The sequence below is a fragment of the Balaenoptera ricei genome, chromosome 12, assembly GCF_028023285.1.
Source record: "Balaenoptera ricei isolate mBalRic1 chromosome 12, mBalRic1.hap2, whole genome shotgun sequence".
In the NCBI taxonomy this organism is placed as follows: Eukaryota; Metazoa; Chordata; class Mammalia; order Artiodactyla; family Balaenopteridae; genus Balaenoptera; species Balaenoptera ricei.
In genome coordinates this window covers 50,059,629-50,074,939 of record NC_082650.1, presented here as the reverse complement: position 1 = coordinate 50,074,939, position 15,311 = coordinate 50,059,629, and the positions used below count along the sequence as shown (strand labels likewise).

Sequence of the window (15,311 nt, the reverse complement as noted above, 5' to 3'; positions counted from 1 at the left end):
CTAACAGCCATAAAAGGGGAAATAGACAGTAACACAATCATAGTAGGGGACTTTAACACCCCACTTTCACCAATGGACAGATCATCCAAAATGAAAATAAATAAGGAAACACAAGCTCTAAATGATACATTAAACAAGATGCACTTAATTGATATTTATAGGACATTCCATTCAAAAACAACAGAATACACTTTCTTCTCAAGTGCTCATGGAACATTCTCCAGGATAGATCATATCTTGGGTCACAAATCAAGCCTTGGTAAATTTAAGAAAATTGAAATCATATCAAGGATCTTTTCCGACCACAATGCTATGAGACTAGATATCAATTACAGGAAAAAATCTGTAAAAAATACAAACACATGGAGGCTAAACAATACACTACTTAATAACCAAGAGATCACTGAAGAAATCAAAGAGGAAATCAAAAAATACCTAGAAAAAAATGACAATGAAAACACGACAACCCAAAACCTATGGGATGCAGCAAAAGCAGTTCTAAAGGGACGTTTATAGCAATACAATCCTACCTTAAGAAACAAGAAACATCTCAAATAAACAACCTAACCTTACACGTAAAGCAATTAGAGAAAGAAGAAAAAAACCCCCCCAAAGTTAGCAGAAGGAAAGAAATCATAAAGATCAGATCAGAAATAAATGAAAAAGAAATGAAGGAAGCAGTAGCAAAGATCAATAAACTAAAAGCTGGTTCTTTTAGAAGACAAACAAAATTGATAAACCATTAGCCAGACTCATCAAGAAAAAAAGGGAGAAGACTCAAATCAATAGAATTAGAAATGAAAAAGGAGAAGTAACAACTGCCACTGCAGAAATACAAAGGATCATGAGAGATTACTACAAGCAACTATATGCCAATAAAATGGACAACCTGGAAGAAATGGACAAATTCTTAGAAAAGCACAACCTTCCAAGACTGAACCAGGAAGAAACAGAAAACATAAACAGACCAATCACAAGCACTGAAATTGAAACTGTGATTAAAAATCTTCCAACAAACGAAAGCCCAGGACCAGATGGCTTCATAGGTGAATTCTATCAAACATTTAGAGAAGAGCTAACACCTATCCTTCTCAAACTCTTCCAAAATATAGCAGAGGGAGGAACACTCCCAAAGTCATTCTACGAGGTCACCATCACCCTGATACCAAAACCAGACAAAGATGTCACAAAAAAAGAAAACCACAGGCCAATATCACTGATGAACATAGATGCAAAAATCCTCAACAAAATACTAGCAAACAGAATCCAACAGCACGTTAAAAGGATCATACACCATGATCAAGTGGGGTTTATCCCAGGAATGCAAGGATTCTTCAATATATGCAAATCAATCAATGTGATACACCATATTAACAAATTGAAGAATAAAAACCATATGATCATCTCAATAGATGCTTTCGACAAAATTCAACACCTATTTATGATAAAAACCCTCCAGAAAGTAGGCATAGAGGGAACTTACCTCAACACAATAAAGGCCATATATGACAAACCCACAGCCAACATCGTCCTCAATGGTGAAAAAGTGAAACCATTTCCACTAAGATAAGGAACAAGACAAGGTTGCCCACTCTCACCACTATTATTCAACATTGTTTTGGAAGTTTTAACCACAGCAATCAGAGAAGAAAAATAAAAGGAATTCAAATCGGAAAAGAAGTAAAGCTGTCACTGTTTGCAGATGACATGATACTATACATAGAGAATCCTAATGATGCTACGAGAAAACTACTAGAGCTAATCAATGAATCTGGTAAAGTAGCAGGATACAAAATTAATGCACAGAAATCTCTTGCATTCCTATACACTAATGATGAAAAATCTGAAAGAGAAATTAAGACAACACTCCCATTTACTTTTGCAACAAAAAGAATAAAATACCTAGGAATAAACCTACCTAAGGAGACAAAAGACCTGTATGCAGAAAACTATAAGACACTGATGAAAGAAATTAAAGATGATACAAACAGATGGAGAGATATACCATGTTCTTGGATTGGAAGAATCAACATTGTGAAAATGACTCTACTACCCAAAGCAATCTACAGATTCAATGCAATCCCTATCAAACTACCAATGGCATTTTTCACAGAACTAGAACAAAAAATTTCACAATTTGTATGGAAACACAAAAGACCCTGAATAGCCAAAGCAATCTTGAGAAAGAAAAATGGAGCTGGAGGAATCAGGTGCCCTGACTTCAGACTATACTACAAAGCTACAGTAATCAAGACAATATGGTACTGGCACAAAAACAGAAATATAGATCAATGGAACAGGATAGAAAGCCCAGAGATAAACCCATGCACATATGGTCACCTTATTTTTGATAAAGGAGGCAAGACTATATAATGGTGAAAAGACAGACTTTTCAGTAAGTGGTGCTGGGAAAACTGGACAGCTACATGTAAAAGAATGAAAATAGAACACTCCCTAACACCATACACAAAAATAAACTCAAAATGGATTAAAGACCCAAATGTAAGGCCAGACACTATAAAACTCTTAGACGAAAACATAGGCAGAACACTCTATGGCATACGTCACAGCAAGATCCTTTTTGACCCACCCACCTCCTAGAGAAATGGAAATAAAAACAAAAATAAACAAATGGGACCTAATGAAACTTAAAAGCTTTTGCACAGCAAAGGAAACCATAAACAAGACCAAAAGACAACCCTCAGAATGGGAGAAAATATTTGCAAATGAAGCAACTGACAAAGGATTAATCTCCAAAATTTACAAGCAGCTCATGCAGCTCAATATCAAAAAAACAAACAACCCAATCCAAAAATGGGCAGAAGACCTAAATAGACATTTCTCCAAAGAAGATATACAGATTGCCAACAAACACATGAAAGAATGCTCAATATCATTAATCATTAGAGAAATGCAAATCAAAACTACAATGAGATATCATCTCACACCGGTCAGAATGGCCATCATCAGAAAATCTAGAAACAATAAATGCTGGAGAGGGTGTGGAGAAAAGGGAACACTCTTGCACTGTTGGTGGGAATGTAAATTGATACAGCCACTATGGAGAACAGTATGGAGGTTCCTTAAAAAACTACAAATAGAACTACCATACGACCCAGCAATCCCACTACTGGGCATATACCCTGAGAAAACCATAGTTCAAAAAGAGTCATGTACCAAAACGTTCATTGCAGCTCTATTTACAATAGCCAGGACATGGAAGCAACCTAAGTGTCCATCATCGGATGAATGGATAAAGAAGATGTGGCACATATATACAATGGAATATTACTCAGCCATAAAAAGAAATGAAATGGAGGTATTTGTAATGAGGTGGATGGAGTTAGAGTCTGTCATACAGAGTGAAGTAAGTCAGAAAGAGAAAAACAAATACAGTATGCTAACACATATATATGGAATCTAAGGAAAAAAAAAAAAAAGTCATGAAGAACCTAGTGGCAAGACGGGAATAAAGACACAGACCTACTAGAGAATGGACTTGAGGATATGGGGAGGGGGAGGGGTGAGATGTGACAGGGTGAGAGAGTGTCATGGACATATATACACTACCAAATGTAAAATAGATAGCTAGTGGGAAGCAGCCGCATAGCACAGGGAGATCAGCTGGGTGATTTGTGACCACCTAGAGGGGTGGGATAGGGAGGGTGGGAGGGAGGGAGATGCAAGAGGGAAGAGATATGGGAACATATGTATATGTATAACTGATTCACTTTGTTATAAAGCAGAAACTAACACACTATTGTAAAGCAATTATACTTCAATAAAGATGTTTAAAAAAAAAAAAAAAGGAGAAACGTTTTTGGTTTTATTTTTTATTTTACAAGTGAAAAGGCCAAGTGAAGAATTGAGTGATTATCCAGGGAACTGAATTAGTATAAAAATTCTAAATAATTCAGGTCAAATCTCTTTTTTTCCCCATAATAATGCTTTTTAAACAACAGTATCTCTACGATTGTCTTAATCTTTTACTTGCCTCTGCAGATAACACTAATGCTTCATCAATTCTAATGTACTGGACTTAAGACATATCCAACAGCTAAATTTCAAGAGCAAAGGAAAAAATAATGAACTTCTGATGAAACCCAAGTGAAGAAAATACCCAAAACCTATGGGAAACTTATCTAGAATGCAAACTCTTCTAACAGATAAGGCTATGCCATAATTTTGCTGCTGAAATGTTCAGGATCTTAATCTATTATTGTGAAATAAAAGTGAAGTTGAGGAAACAAAATTTATTACTTTAAAAAAGTAAAATCTTTCTATAAATTATTTTTAAAAGGCAAGAATAATTTAAAAAATTTTTTTAAATATTGGGAACAGATCCAGATGTCAATTTCTTAGATGATCTACAAACTTAAAAAGTTTGCGGACTTCCCTGGTGGCGCTGTGAATAAGAATCCGCCTGCCAATGCAGGGGACACAGGTTCAAGCCCTGGTCCGGGAAGATCCCACATTCCTCAGAGCAACTAAGCCAGTGCACCACAACTACTGAGCCTGCACTCTAGAGCCTGCGAGCCACAACTGCTGAAGCCCGCGTGCCTAGAACCCGTGCTCTGCAACAAGAGAAACCACCGCAATAAGAAGTTTGCGCACAAAAAAGAGTAGTCCCCTGCTTGCTGCAACTAAAGAAAGCCCGCGCAGCAATGAAGACCTAACACAGACATAAATAGATAAATAAATATCAAGTTCCCTTTAAAAAAAGTTTGCAATACACTAAAATGCCACAGCTTCTATGTACAGGGAATGAGACTTATGGAGAGAATTTGGTAAATTTAGGAAAAATCAGACTGTCAGGCTAGAAAACTCACTCCTGGCCCCTAGCAGATGTGTGTCCCTTAAGTGGGCCAAACACAAGCACATGTGTCTGCATGTTCAAGCCCTCTTCCTTCAGGGTGCTGGAAAGCAAGATATCTTTTTTTGTAGCTATAATTTTTATGGTTAGACAAGTGTTTTTTGATGGGGCATTTCTGAATGACTTGAAAACTTGACTTGAATTTAGAGCTATGATTCTCCTAAGAGAGGAAGGAATAGCAGAAATAGAATCTTCGAGCGGCTTTGTCAAAAGAAACACACTCTCACATGCCCCCTCCTCTTCCCAGTCGACAGTCCCGGTGTTGGGGGGAGGGCATCCTGATACTGAAGGGAGCGTGCAGCAGTCCCTCAGGCCTGCAAGAATCAGTGACACAGAAGAACAAATACGGAAATATATTTTGTGGCAATAAGAAAGCAGTGTAAAAAAAACCGCAAATTCTCATCTTGCTTTTTATTTCTTCTACTTTTACAAAACCATTGTTTCAAAACTTTCTTACAAAATTTAAAAAAAAGACACATACACATGACATGCAGGAGATGAGAATAATGTTCCTCTAATACAAAAGCATTAAACAATATTTCAGGTGCTACACAGCACGTCTGGCACATTTATTTATTAAGACCAGAATCCTCAGAGTTAACCACTGCGATATTTTCTAACACAGTATTATCGGTTGTGGAAAGTAATTTGCCTGAACTGCTCTCTTTTTCAGTTTCCTCCCAAGTAGTTGTCAGAGGTTTCCCGAGGGTTTCTGGAAGCATGAATGTTAGCACTCCACTCACGAAGGCCAAAGTCCCAACAAGCAACTAGAAGGAATTAAAAAAAAGAATAAGTGACACATCGAGAAAGAAGTGTATCCTTCAGAGAATAATCATTTCTGAACCTTTTTCAGAGGGCAATAGAATTGAATTTGACGTAACAGTTGTCATTTATTCCTCAGTGAGACCTTTTGGTTACTTATGCTGGTCCAGGGGTTCTTTAATTTGTTGACTAGGCTTAATCTGATCACTCATCAACCACCTACTAAATAAATCCCAGTTACAACCTGCATTATTACTCGTGTAGGCACTGTCCCAGGAGCTACACAGGGGGAAAAAAGTCCCTGCCCTGTCTTCCCAGACTCCAGAGTCTCACGGGGAAACCCAGAGTCTTGGATTTGGACTTGACGGCCAGGGACTGTCTTAGTCAACCCTGCCCCGGCCCAAAAAATTGACATGCTATCAGCATTCAATAAATGGTGGGGAATGAATGAATGCATGCATGCACAAATGAATGTTTCAATGAACCAAAACCTACAGGATTTAGGGGGAAACAAAACAGAGGCAATAGAAACGAGCTGCTACTATGGGGGAGGGGTGGGTCCAATTGATTTCCTGTAAAAATTCAGTATTTCTTAACTTTCCAGGTTTTGACACATAAAAGGCAAGCTTTTAAACTAGCACCAAGGTGTCTGCTTTTAAAAACGAAAATCACATTAAAAACTAAAGTCTGCATATCTATTCTCTGTTGATCACTATGTAGATTTTGGGTGGATTTTAGAACTAAATCTCTATATGGTCTGTAAAAACTTTGTCCTTACATAATTTAAACCCCTTTAGCAAAAAATACTGTCTGGGAAGACCCCATAAAAATAAATTAAGGCATGGTTTTTCTGATAAATCTGCATACTTGGTGCTTTTACAGCCTCTGAGACACAGTGCAACTGTGACGCGCTGTGAGGCTACATCGCTAACAGACGTGACCTGGGAAGACAGCTCCTTACTTTGTTTGCAGAACACTGACAACCGAAATCTAGAAATACATGAGTAAGCCTAGAAGCAGTAACAGAATCTAAAGTGACATTGCAAAGGACGTAGAAACCCCAGAAGAGCCCTCTGCCAGGGTCTGAAAAACACTGAATAAGTCTAAACAAGAAATAGAATCAAATGGAAGATCCAAGACAAGACTGGATTTTCCTTTTTAACTTGGTAGTAAGAATAGTCAGGCACTAAACAAACTCAGAACCCTCCATCTCCTCTCTCACTCTCAGCAGAAGACCTGGTCTCCTATGGCCCTTGGCCAGCTCCCCCAACCCCCCTACAAGAATCCCAAAAACCTCCCCCCTCCCCCCCACCCCCCCACTCCCCCACCCCGGCCAGGAGGAGCCTTTGTCGCCTCTCACCTCCTCCTATGGGTGGGAGGTGGAAGGGTGCCGGTGGAGGTGAGGTCTTCCTCCATCAGTAGACCTCCCTTCTTACCCGCTGATTTGTTTTTTGGAACGCATCAATTGGATCTAACTTTTTAAAAGATCTGTATTGGAGTATAGTTGATTTACAATGTTGTGTTGGTTTCTGCTGCACAGCAAAGTGGATCAGTTATACCTATACATATATCCCCTCTTTTTTAGATTATTTTCGCATATGGGTCATTACAGAGTATTGAGAAGAGTTCCCTGTGCTATACAGCAGGTCCTTGTTGATTATCTAATTTATATATAGTAGTATGTATATGTCAATCCCAATTCTCACTGATGTTTGATCCTTTCCTTTCCACTGGCTAGCTTCCCTCGGTAAAAATAGAAGTTCTTGAGCCTCTTATAATTTCTGTACCCACTCTGCCCAGGAACTTGTACTTGTGACCTGTATGACCCTGGGCAAGTGACTTAACTTTCCTGTTCCTCAGTTTCCTTATCTGTAAAATGGAAATAATACTACTACCTGCCCCCAAAGGACTGTTGAAAGGATTAAATTAAGTAACACATTTAGGGCACTCAAAACAGGGACTGGCTTATGTTAAGGAGTCAATAAATGGTAGCTATCATTACTACTCTCGAGTCTTTTGAAACAAGCAAAAGAGGCCCTCTGCCTCAGCCCACACCTACTGCAGCCCCCAGCCCATCCTCTCCACAGCGCTCACTGCTTCTCCTTCCGTCCTGCCCCCCACAGCATGGCCCACTCCCACCACTCACAGAAGTTGCTCTTCCCAGGCCACAGATTCCTAGCTGCCAAACCTGATGCACGTTTTCCTGTTCTGCTCTTTCTTAGCCGCTGTCCTGTCCTGCCTTCCTCACCTGCCCTCCTCCTTTGGGGTTCTGGTCACCTCCCTGTCTCCCCGGCTGCTGCATCTCAGTCTCTGCCCTGGACCCCTCTTCCCATCAGGCTTTAAATGCCACCGTTCCCAGGGTTCTGCTCTTCAGTCTCCCTCACCTCTTCATAAGCTGACTCCCAAATCTGTACCTCCCATGCGGGTGTCCCCTGAGCTCCAGACCTGCCTCCTCGACACCTCGCCCAGCCTCCGCCGTCAAGCAGGTACCTCACACACATCACCCACAATTCAAGTGCACTGTCCTTCCCCACCTCAACCTTGTTCCTCCTCCTGGGTTCCCTCCAGCCCCGAGAACAACCCTCCCATCCCTCCAGCTGCCCCCTCCACCATATGCAAACTCATCATGGGTCCTGTGGATACAACTTTTCCATCCTGTCCTCTCCAACCCGCCTTTTGGTCTGAATGTTCTTCTGTTCTGCTCTCCTTTGAGATCCTGCCCATCCTTTCACTCATATCTCCTGGCTCCCTCAACCCACCCTGGGTGTTAGCAGTAATGCTTGCACCCAAACTCAAACTGGCCAAGTTCCTTTTCCCTCTAAGTTTTTGCCTTCCTGTTTCCTCGCCGTGGAACTCCCTTCTCTCCTTCTCCACCTTGCTGACTCTCACTGGCTCCTCCAGACACAGATTAAAGCCCCCTCCTCTGGGAAGCCTCCCCTCTGGCCCTAGCCTCGGTTGGTAGCCCTCGCCTACAACCCCATAACCCCAGCATTTCCCTACCACAGCCCTCTTCTCTGGGGCTTCTGCCTTCTGCACCAGACTGGACATCTCTCAGGACAAACGCTGTTTCTTTCATCTCTGCTGCTCATCACCTAGCAGGGAGGCTAATTCAAAATCAACACTCGACCTTTGCCAAATGAGTTCATGAATACAAACAGGATATGAATTAGGTGTCTACTTTTTTTCCTTAGATTACTAAAAAAATGATGGTTGATAATAAAAGCAACAGAAGGAGTGATTTTCATGTGCTTCTTTTTGAAAGAGAAAATATAAACTTATCTTCTAGATTACCATTTCTATTCCTCAAAATGAAAATACTGGCTCCCTAGGCAGTTTGACACCCATAAATAAGCTTAATGAGAAATTTAATAATTTATTTTTTTACTCATTAAAAGTAACAAGTAACATCTGCTACATCCAAAGGAAGTACCTTCACAGAATACTTTTGCAAATATACACAAGACCCTGCTGACAGAGGTTGTCCTGGGGAAGGGGGGACCAGGGTCAGGGTGGAGGAAGAACTTATTTCTCTGTATCCCTTTTAGGACTGTTTGTTTATTTGTTAGACCTATACAAAAGGCATGGTATTTGGGTTTGAACCCAAGTTCTGTCACTTAAATAGGGATAACAAAAACAGTACCTGCATTCTGTGAAGACTACTTTTTGTAAAGCACTTAAAATAGAGCTTGTTACATAACAAGCACTATTTAAGTACCTGTTAAATAAAATTTAAAAACCCCTTTAACTCTGTAGTCCATAATGGACCGTTATGGATGTCCTTTAAAAAAAATCTTTATTTGGTTTCAGTGATTTTATAGCAGTTTGCTTTTATAGATTTGTCTATCTTCTTCTGTGTGTCTTAGCTTATTTTTAAAAACATCTTTTCCATTTTTATCTTTTATTTATTTAACAAAGAACATAAAGTGCTAGCACAAAGGAGATGCTTCTGGAAAAGTCCGTGACCTAAAGAGAGTGGTGGATTCTCCAAAACTCCTTCCTGTGTAGGCCAGACCCAACGCCCCCAATTAAGCAAACTTGACTGAGTGCCTGTTACTGAGACATGAGAGAGAACCATGCTGAGCCAATGATTCCCAAAGAGCAGACGCATACCACCTGTGTATGCCAGGTGATTTTTTTTTTTTTTTTTTTTTTTTAAAGGACGTCTCAAACAATTTGTTTTACTACTTATGAGAGTGTTAGTGTATTTTAGAAAAACATGTAACTAGTATAACACCCATGATTTCACTGTTATTGTTGTTTAGGGCAAAGCTAAATTTTAAAAGCCATTCTATTTGATTTAAAATATTAAGTAAATTATAACATGAATGGCACGCAAGGTGAGAGAAATGCTCCGGTGGACCCAGTTTTGGGTACACAAAATGCCCTATCCTGCAAGAGTTCAACAATTTAACTGGGGGACAAAGACATACATGTGAATAATACAGCCAGACTGCGACAGCGGGCTGCGGAAAGGGTACACACGAAACGCTATGCAGACCTGGGAAAGGGAGAGGTTGCATCACTGGATCTGGGTGAGCTTCTTAAAGAAGTGGGGTTTGCTCTGGTCTTAAAAGAGGTTTAGCTGCCTCATCTAAACCCCTAGAGCTTTGGGCTTTCCACTAGTCGTCCGGCAGAGGCAGTGCAGGAGGACGAACTAGGAGTGAGGCAAGTGGGTCCAGGTCTGGTCTCATTTCCCCAGCCATGCAAGTCACAGCCACGAAAGCTCCAGGGCACCCTCATCCAGAAGAACCTGGTGAGGCCGTTGCTCTCCACAAAGCCCAGGAAGACCCTGTGAAAGGGCCTTCATAGACATACTGGGAAGAAATCACTGCCTTAACGCATCTTAAGGTCCTGGGAGCCCTCAGGGCTCTGACCCAGATGGAGTGCAAGCTTCTGAGGCAGCCTGGGTCCTAAAAGTTCTTGGATTTACCTCTTAAAAAGGAAAAAAAAAAAAAAAAGGTCTATATCTGTCTATCTACCTATCTATCATAAAATATGGTATAATTTTTTTAATGCATAAAACAAATGCACAGTTTAAGAAATAATTATAAAGCAAACACATCATGGTCTTGATCACCCACAAGAAAACACTGCTTGCACCCCAGAAGCCTCCCCTTCTCTCCTCCACAGGTCGTCCTGGTTTAGTCAATTAGCCTTATCTGCTTTTCTGGTTTTAACATTACTTTCATGGTTACAGAATGTATAAAACTGGTCCCATTCTCTTAAAAAAAAAAAAAGATACACGAAGTTTGGGGCGGGGGAGGAGCATTCTCTGCAGAGGGGATGATCAGGCAGAGGAGGCGGGCGGGGATGAATGAGAACAGGGTGTGGAGAGGAGGGGGAAGTGTGTGAGGAAACAAAACAAAATAGGGAACGTGGGCAGGGGGTCAATCTGGAAAGGCCGTGAGTGTCAGGCAGAGTTTGGGTTTTGCTCTGAAGGTGAGGGGCAGTTGGACCAGAGCTGCGGTTCAGCAAACTACTCTGATGGGGGCAGGGAGGCGGGGGCGTGTGCAGGGAGGGAACCAGGGAGGCAGGCGGTGATGAGGGTCTGGACTGGAGGCAGGTGAGTAGGCTGGTTGTGAGAGAGGAGAGGACTCGGTGTCGTGGGTTGGAGGGGGTGGGAGAATAAAAAGTTGGTGCTCAAGTGTCACGCTGCAGGCCACGGACTCCTACCGCAGAGCGGAGACGGGAGGAGGAGGAAGCGTAAGTCACCGGCGCGGCTGGGTGTGGGAAACGGTGAAGCTGTTAAGTCGCCCAGGGAGAATATCCTTGGGGCTAGTGGGTCTGCAGCTTGGAAGAGAAGTCAGAATCAGGAGAGATTACCCGCGCAGGGACTGAGAAAGACAGCCAGAATGGCTCTTGGAGAATGAAGCAATCAGAAGAAGACAGGAGCACAGGAGGAGCCCCAGAGGGGACAGCCTAGAGAGAACGCGGACCAAGAAGTCCCGGAGAGGGAGCCTGGAGGGGGAGGGAGGGCCGGCACACCCAGGGCTCTCCCCTAGGTGGTGCAGCCCCTCAGGCCACTCCCCACATTCCCCACTGTCCTCAGCTCCCTGCCCCCTCCCCTCCCCCCATCCTCCTCCTGAGCCGGCTGTGTAACAGTGGTCCGCGTGGTTTCCCAAACTCTCAGCCCGGCCACGAGGACACGTACAAACTGCACAGAACCCCTCGCACACTTCGTCACCAGGCGGACGGCTCACACTGCCGGAGCCAGGAGGAGGCACGCAGGCAGGCTTGCCTGTGAAGAGCCCCTCAAGTTTCGGGGAAGCTGGAAACCCCAGATCCCTACACCTCTCCACCAGACACCACTGGGTCCTTCCGGGAGCAGCAGCCTCCAGAACTGGCCTTGACCAGCCGTCACACGGTGGGAACACAGAGGCAAGGGCTGTGGGTGGGAGGCAGCTTGCGGATCCAGACAGAGGGGCGCAGGCTCAGAGACCAGAGCTCTCCCTGCGCAGTCCCGGCTTCATGATGTGCTGAGGAGAAGCCCTGCCCTGGCTGGCAGAGCTGCAATTGATTAATAGCTCCCAGCCGGAGGCGGGGCGGGATGGGGAAGAGGGGGAGAAGGCAATCAACGAACAAGAAAAACAGCAACCCACCACCCTACTTACCAGCTGGTGAGCTGTTAATTAGGTTTCTATAAACCCCCATAACCGAATTATAAATTGGCTTCCAATAAATAAAAATATAGAAGGCAGTCAGCTCTTCTGCCTCGCCGCTATCTCAGTAAAGTTCTATAAACTGATGAACACCTGTGGCATGAAGATCCAAATGCTGGAGAGGTAAATGCAGAATGGGGCTGCGATGCTCCCCACACGGCCCACCGTGCTGCCACTCCCAACAGCCAGCGACCTGGAAACACGGAGAGTATTAATACAGCAGCAAGAACAGAAGACAAGAAAGGCACAGGATGCAGAGAGTGAGGGAACAGCTGCCCAGAGCCCCTGTCCACCCTTCCAGCAGAGAATAAATAGTAAAACTTAGCTTAATATACTTGGAAATAATTTTACCTTAATTTTTTAAGAATTGTTCATGATTTATATTCACATTCTGTGAAACAGCAGTGTAAACAGGCATGCAGATAATTCAAGACAATTCAAGACCAAAAAAAGAAGGTAAACCAATCATCATCAGCTATGCAGATGAGGCCCTTACATATACTCATTGAGTCTAATATTGCGGATAATATCCGCCTTCTAGAGCAGGAGTTTATTTGGGGTATGGAGTGGGGATTTGGGAAAACAAAAGATTTATATCTATGGAACATCCTATTTCAATTTTTTAAAGTCAAGCAATATCTTAATGTGCTTTCCTTTAAAAGTTATTTAAACCTTATAGAATGTCTAGTAGGAAGCAAAGAATGTGCCTTCAACATGAATAAGTATCTCTTATTAAGCCTAGGAGAAAGGCCCCAGGAGAAACCAAATCTGCCAAACAGCTTGATCTCAGACTTCTAGCCTCCACAACTGTGAGAAAATTCACTTCTGTTGTTTGAGCCCCTCAGTCTGTGGTGCTTTGTTATGGCGGCCCTAACAAACTAACACAACTGACATCAGGACATCAAGAGATACAACCTGAGAAAATAAGCCTTGAGTCGATGTAAGTCAACTGTATTTGAGACTTAAAATGGTTTTAGGATAATAAGAGTGTGATTTCAAAACAAGTTCTCTAATATCCCTGCTAATGACATATAGACAAAGCCTCAAATTCAGAATTAGCATCATCATGTAACCCTCCCATAGCTCGGAGCTCCAGTAACTTCTACGGAAAGAAAGCATTTATACTCAAAGGCCAAATGTAATCAAATGACACATAAGTGAAAGATAACAACAGAAAAATAAGTAACTCTTACCTTACAATGGTTGGATACAGCTCTGCTGTATAAAGGTATATAAGGCCAAACGCTGCCCCTATGGCAAATTTTCCAGCCATAGATGCCACCACACACCAAACATGATAATCCTGAAGAAATATATATTAGCAAAATAGACCATCATTTTGTCATCAAGTAATATATTAAAAGAAAAATAGAAAATCCTTAAAATTATTACTTAAAACTTTCTAATTCTCCAGTATTTTTCAGAACAATGAAGAGTTTTATTTTGTAAACTCGACGCATGGTCTGCAAAAGCTTTCCATCTTTATGAAATTTAGAGGAAAGTTTTACTGTGCCTCCCTGCAGCCTTGGAGATTTCAAATTACCAAATAAGAAAAGCTATTTGGGAAGAGACACTTTGGAATGAGACCCTCCCAGATGGTTTCTGCTGTCGTCCCTGACATGTTCTACTTCCTGCAGTGGTTCTCAGAGACCTCCCACAGTCCATCTTTTCTCTCCTCCTCTGTCTGCCAGCTGGGTGTTGAGACCCAGGTGACCTTGGAGCTCATGTGTGAGGAGTGGCAGCACCTCCGTCAACCCGAGTCCCTGAATGATTCAATGGAGCCAAACACCCCCTTCACCACTCCCACAGCCACCAACGAGGTACACCCACATCCAACTTTCTATGAGCAAGAAATAAATGTCTATGATGTGAAGTTACTGAGATTTGGTGGTGCCTCTATTAAGGCAACCAGTGTCACCTTGTCACCTTAATTACTATTGTAGACGATATTTGTTGAATGAATTAATGGGACTTAAAAATTTTTGTATTGTGTTGACATTACCATTTGGAGAGAAGTTTTATGAGAGGGGAAAAATTTGTGGCTAAGGGTTAGTACTCTATTTCGAGAAATCCCCATCAGCCACTTTCCTGTCTTCCACATTACCGCTGGGGCTTAACCACCGTAGAACCTGAAGGTTCTAGGGTTTCCCTAAATCTTCACCAGCTCAAAGACAGCTGCCATCAACTCAACAAATATAACTGCAAGCTACTTAAAAACACAAACAAAAAGGGTGTGGATGAAGCTCCCTCAAATTGGCAGAGACCTCCTTGTCTTAAGCAGTTTTAACTGATGTGTATCAGTTGTATATATCAATCACCTGGAAACGTCAATACATAAAACATTTGATTCACCAAACCTGATAATTAAGTGAAGCGTTACTATAAAAGGAAGTCACTGGTTAGCTTAAGTTAAATTTCAAACAATATGCAAAACTTAAAATGCCTTGATCTAAATGTTGAGATACTGTTGCTTAATAATTATAAAATCAATTTAAAATAAAGTATTTTAAAGTATTGTTATAGTGACCATATTTTCCATATTGAGAATGAAAATACAGGTTTTACATTTTGGGGGGAAAGAGAAGAAGCACTTCTGGGTGCAAGAGGTATTCTAGGGGATGGAGTTTGCCAAAATACAGGAACGTGAAAGTCATTTCAGTAGTTTATGGCACTGTTTCTCACTAAGAAATTGAATTTTAAAAACAAGCTCCTCAGGGGATTTATGCACACTAGAAATTGGAAGCTACTAATCTACCACAGTGAAAAAAAACACAAGACTACTTAAACTGGAACAATCCTGAACATAAGACTCATCGTATCTTTCAGCTGTCTCCATGGCTCCCTCCCTCCTTCAGGTTTCTGATCAAATGTCACCTTGTCTGAGAGGCACACCGTCCTCAGTCACCTTAGATAAAATAAAATAGTTCACATGTGCATTCCCCCTCCATACACAGTCATTCTCCAGCCCTCATCCTATTTTGTTTTTCTTCATTATACTCAGAGAAACTCGACTTACT

The 15,311-nt window shown here is 41.9% G+C and overlaps 1 protein-coding gene across 1 annotated transcript in view; it reads right to left on the bottom strand.

The window, feature by feature from the left end:
* Positions 1 to 5,354: 5,354 nt before the first annotated feature.
* The window catches only part of SLC22A16 (solute carrier family 22 member 16), a 32,539-nt gene continuing 22,582 nt past the window's right edge, over positions 5,355 to 15,311 (bottom strand). Inside the window, exons 6-8 of the mRNA XM_059941996.1 lie at positions 13,488 to 13,597; positions 12,388 to 12,487; positions 5,355 to 5,640 (exon numbers count right to left, since the gene is read on the bottom strand). Coding sequence (XP_059797979.1) covers positions 5,443 to 5,640; positions 12,388 to 12,487; positions 13,488 to 13,597 — 408 coding nt within the window. The 3' untranslated portion in view covers positions 5,355 to 5,442. The remainder of the gene's footprint in view (positions 5,641 to 12,387; positions 12,488 to 13,487; positions 13,598 to 15,311) is intronic.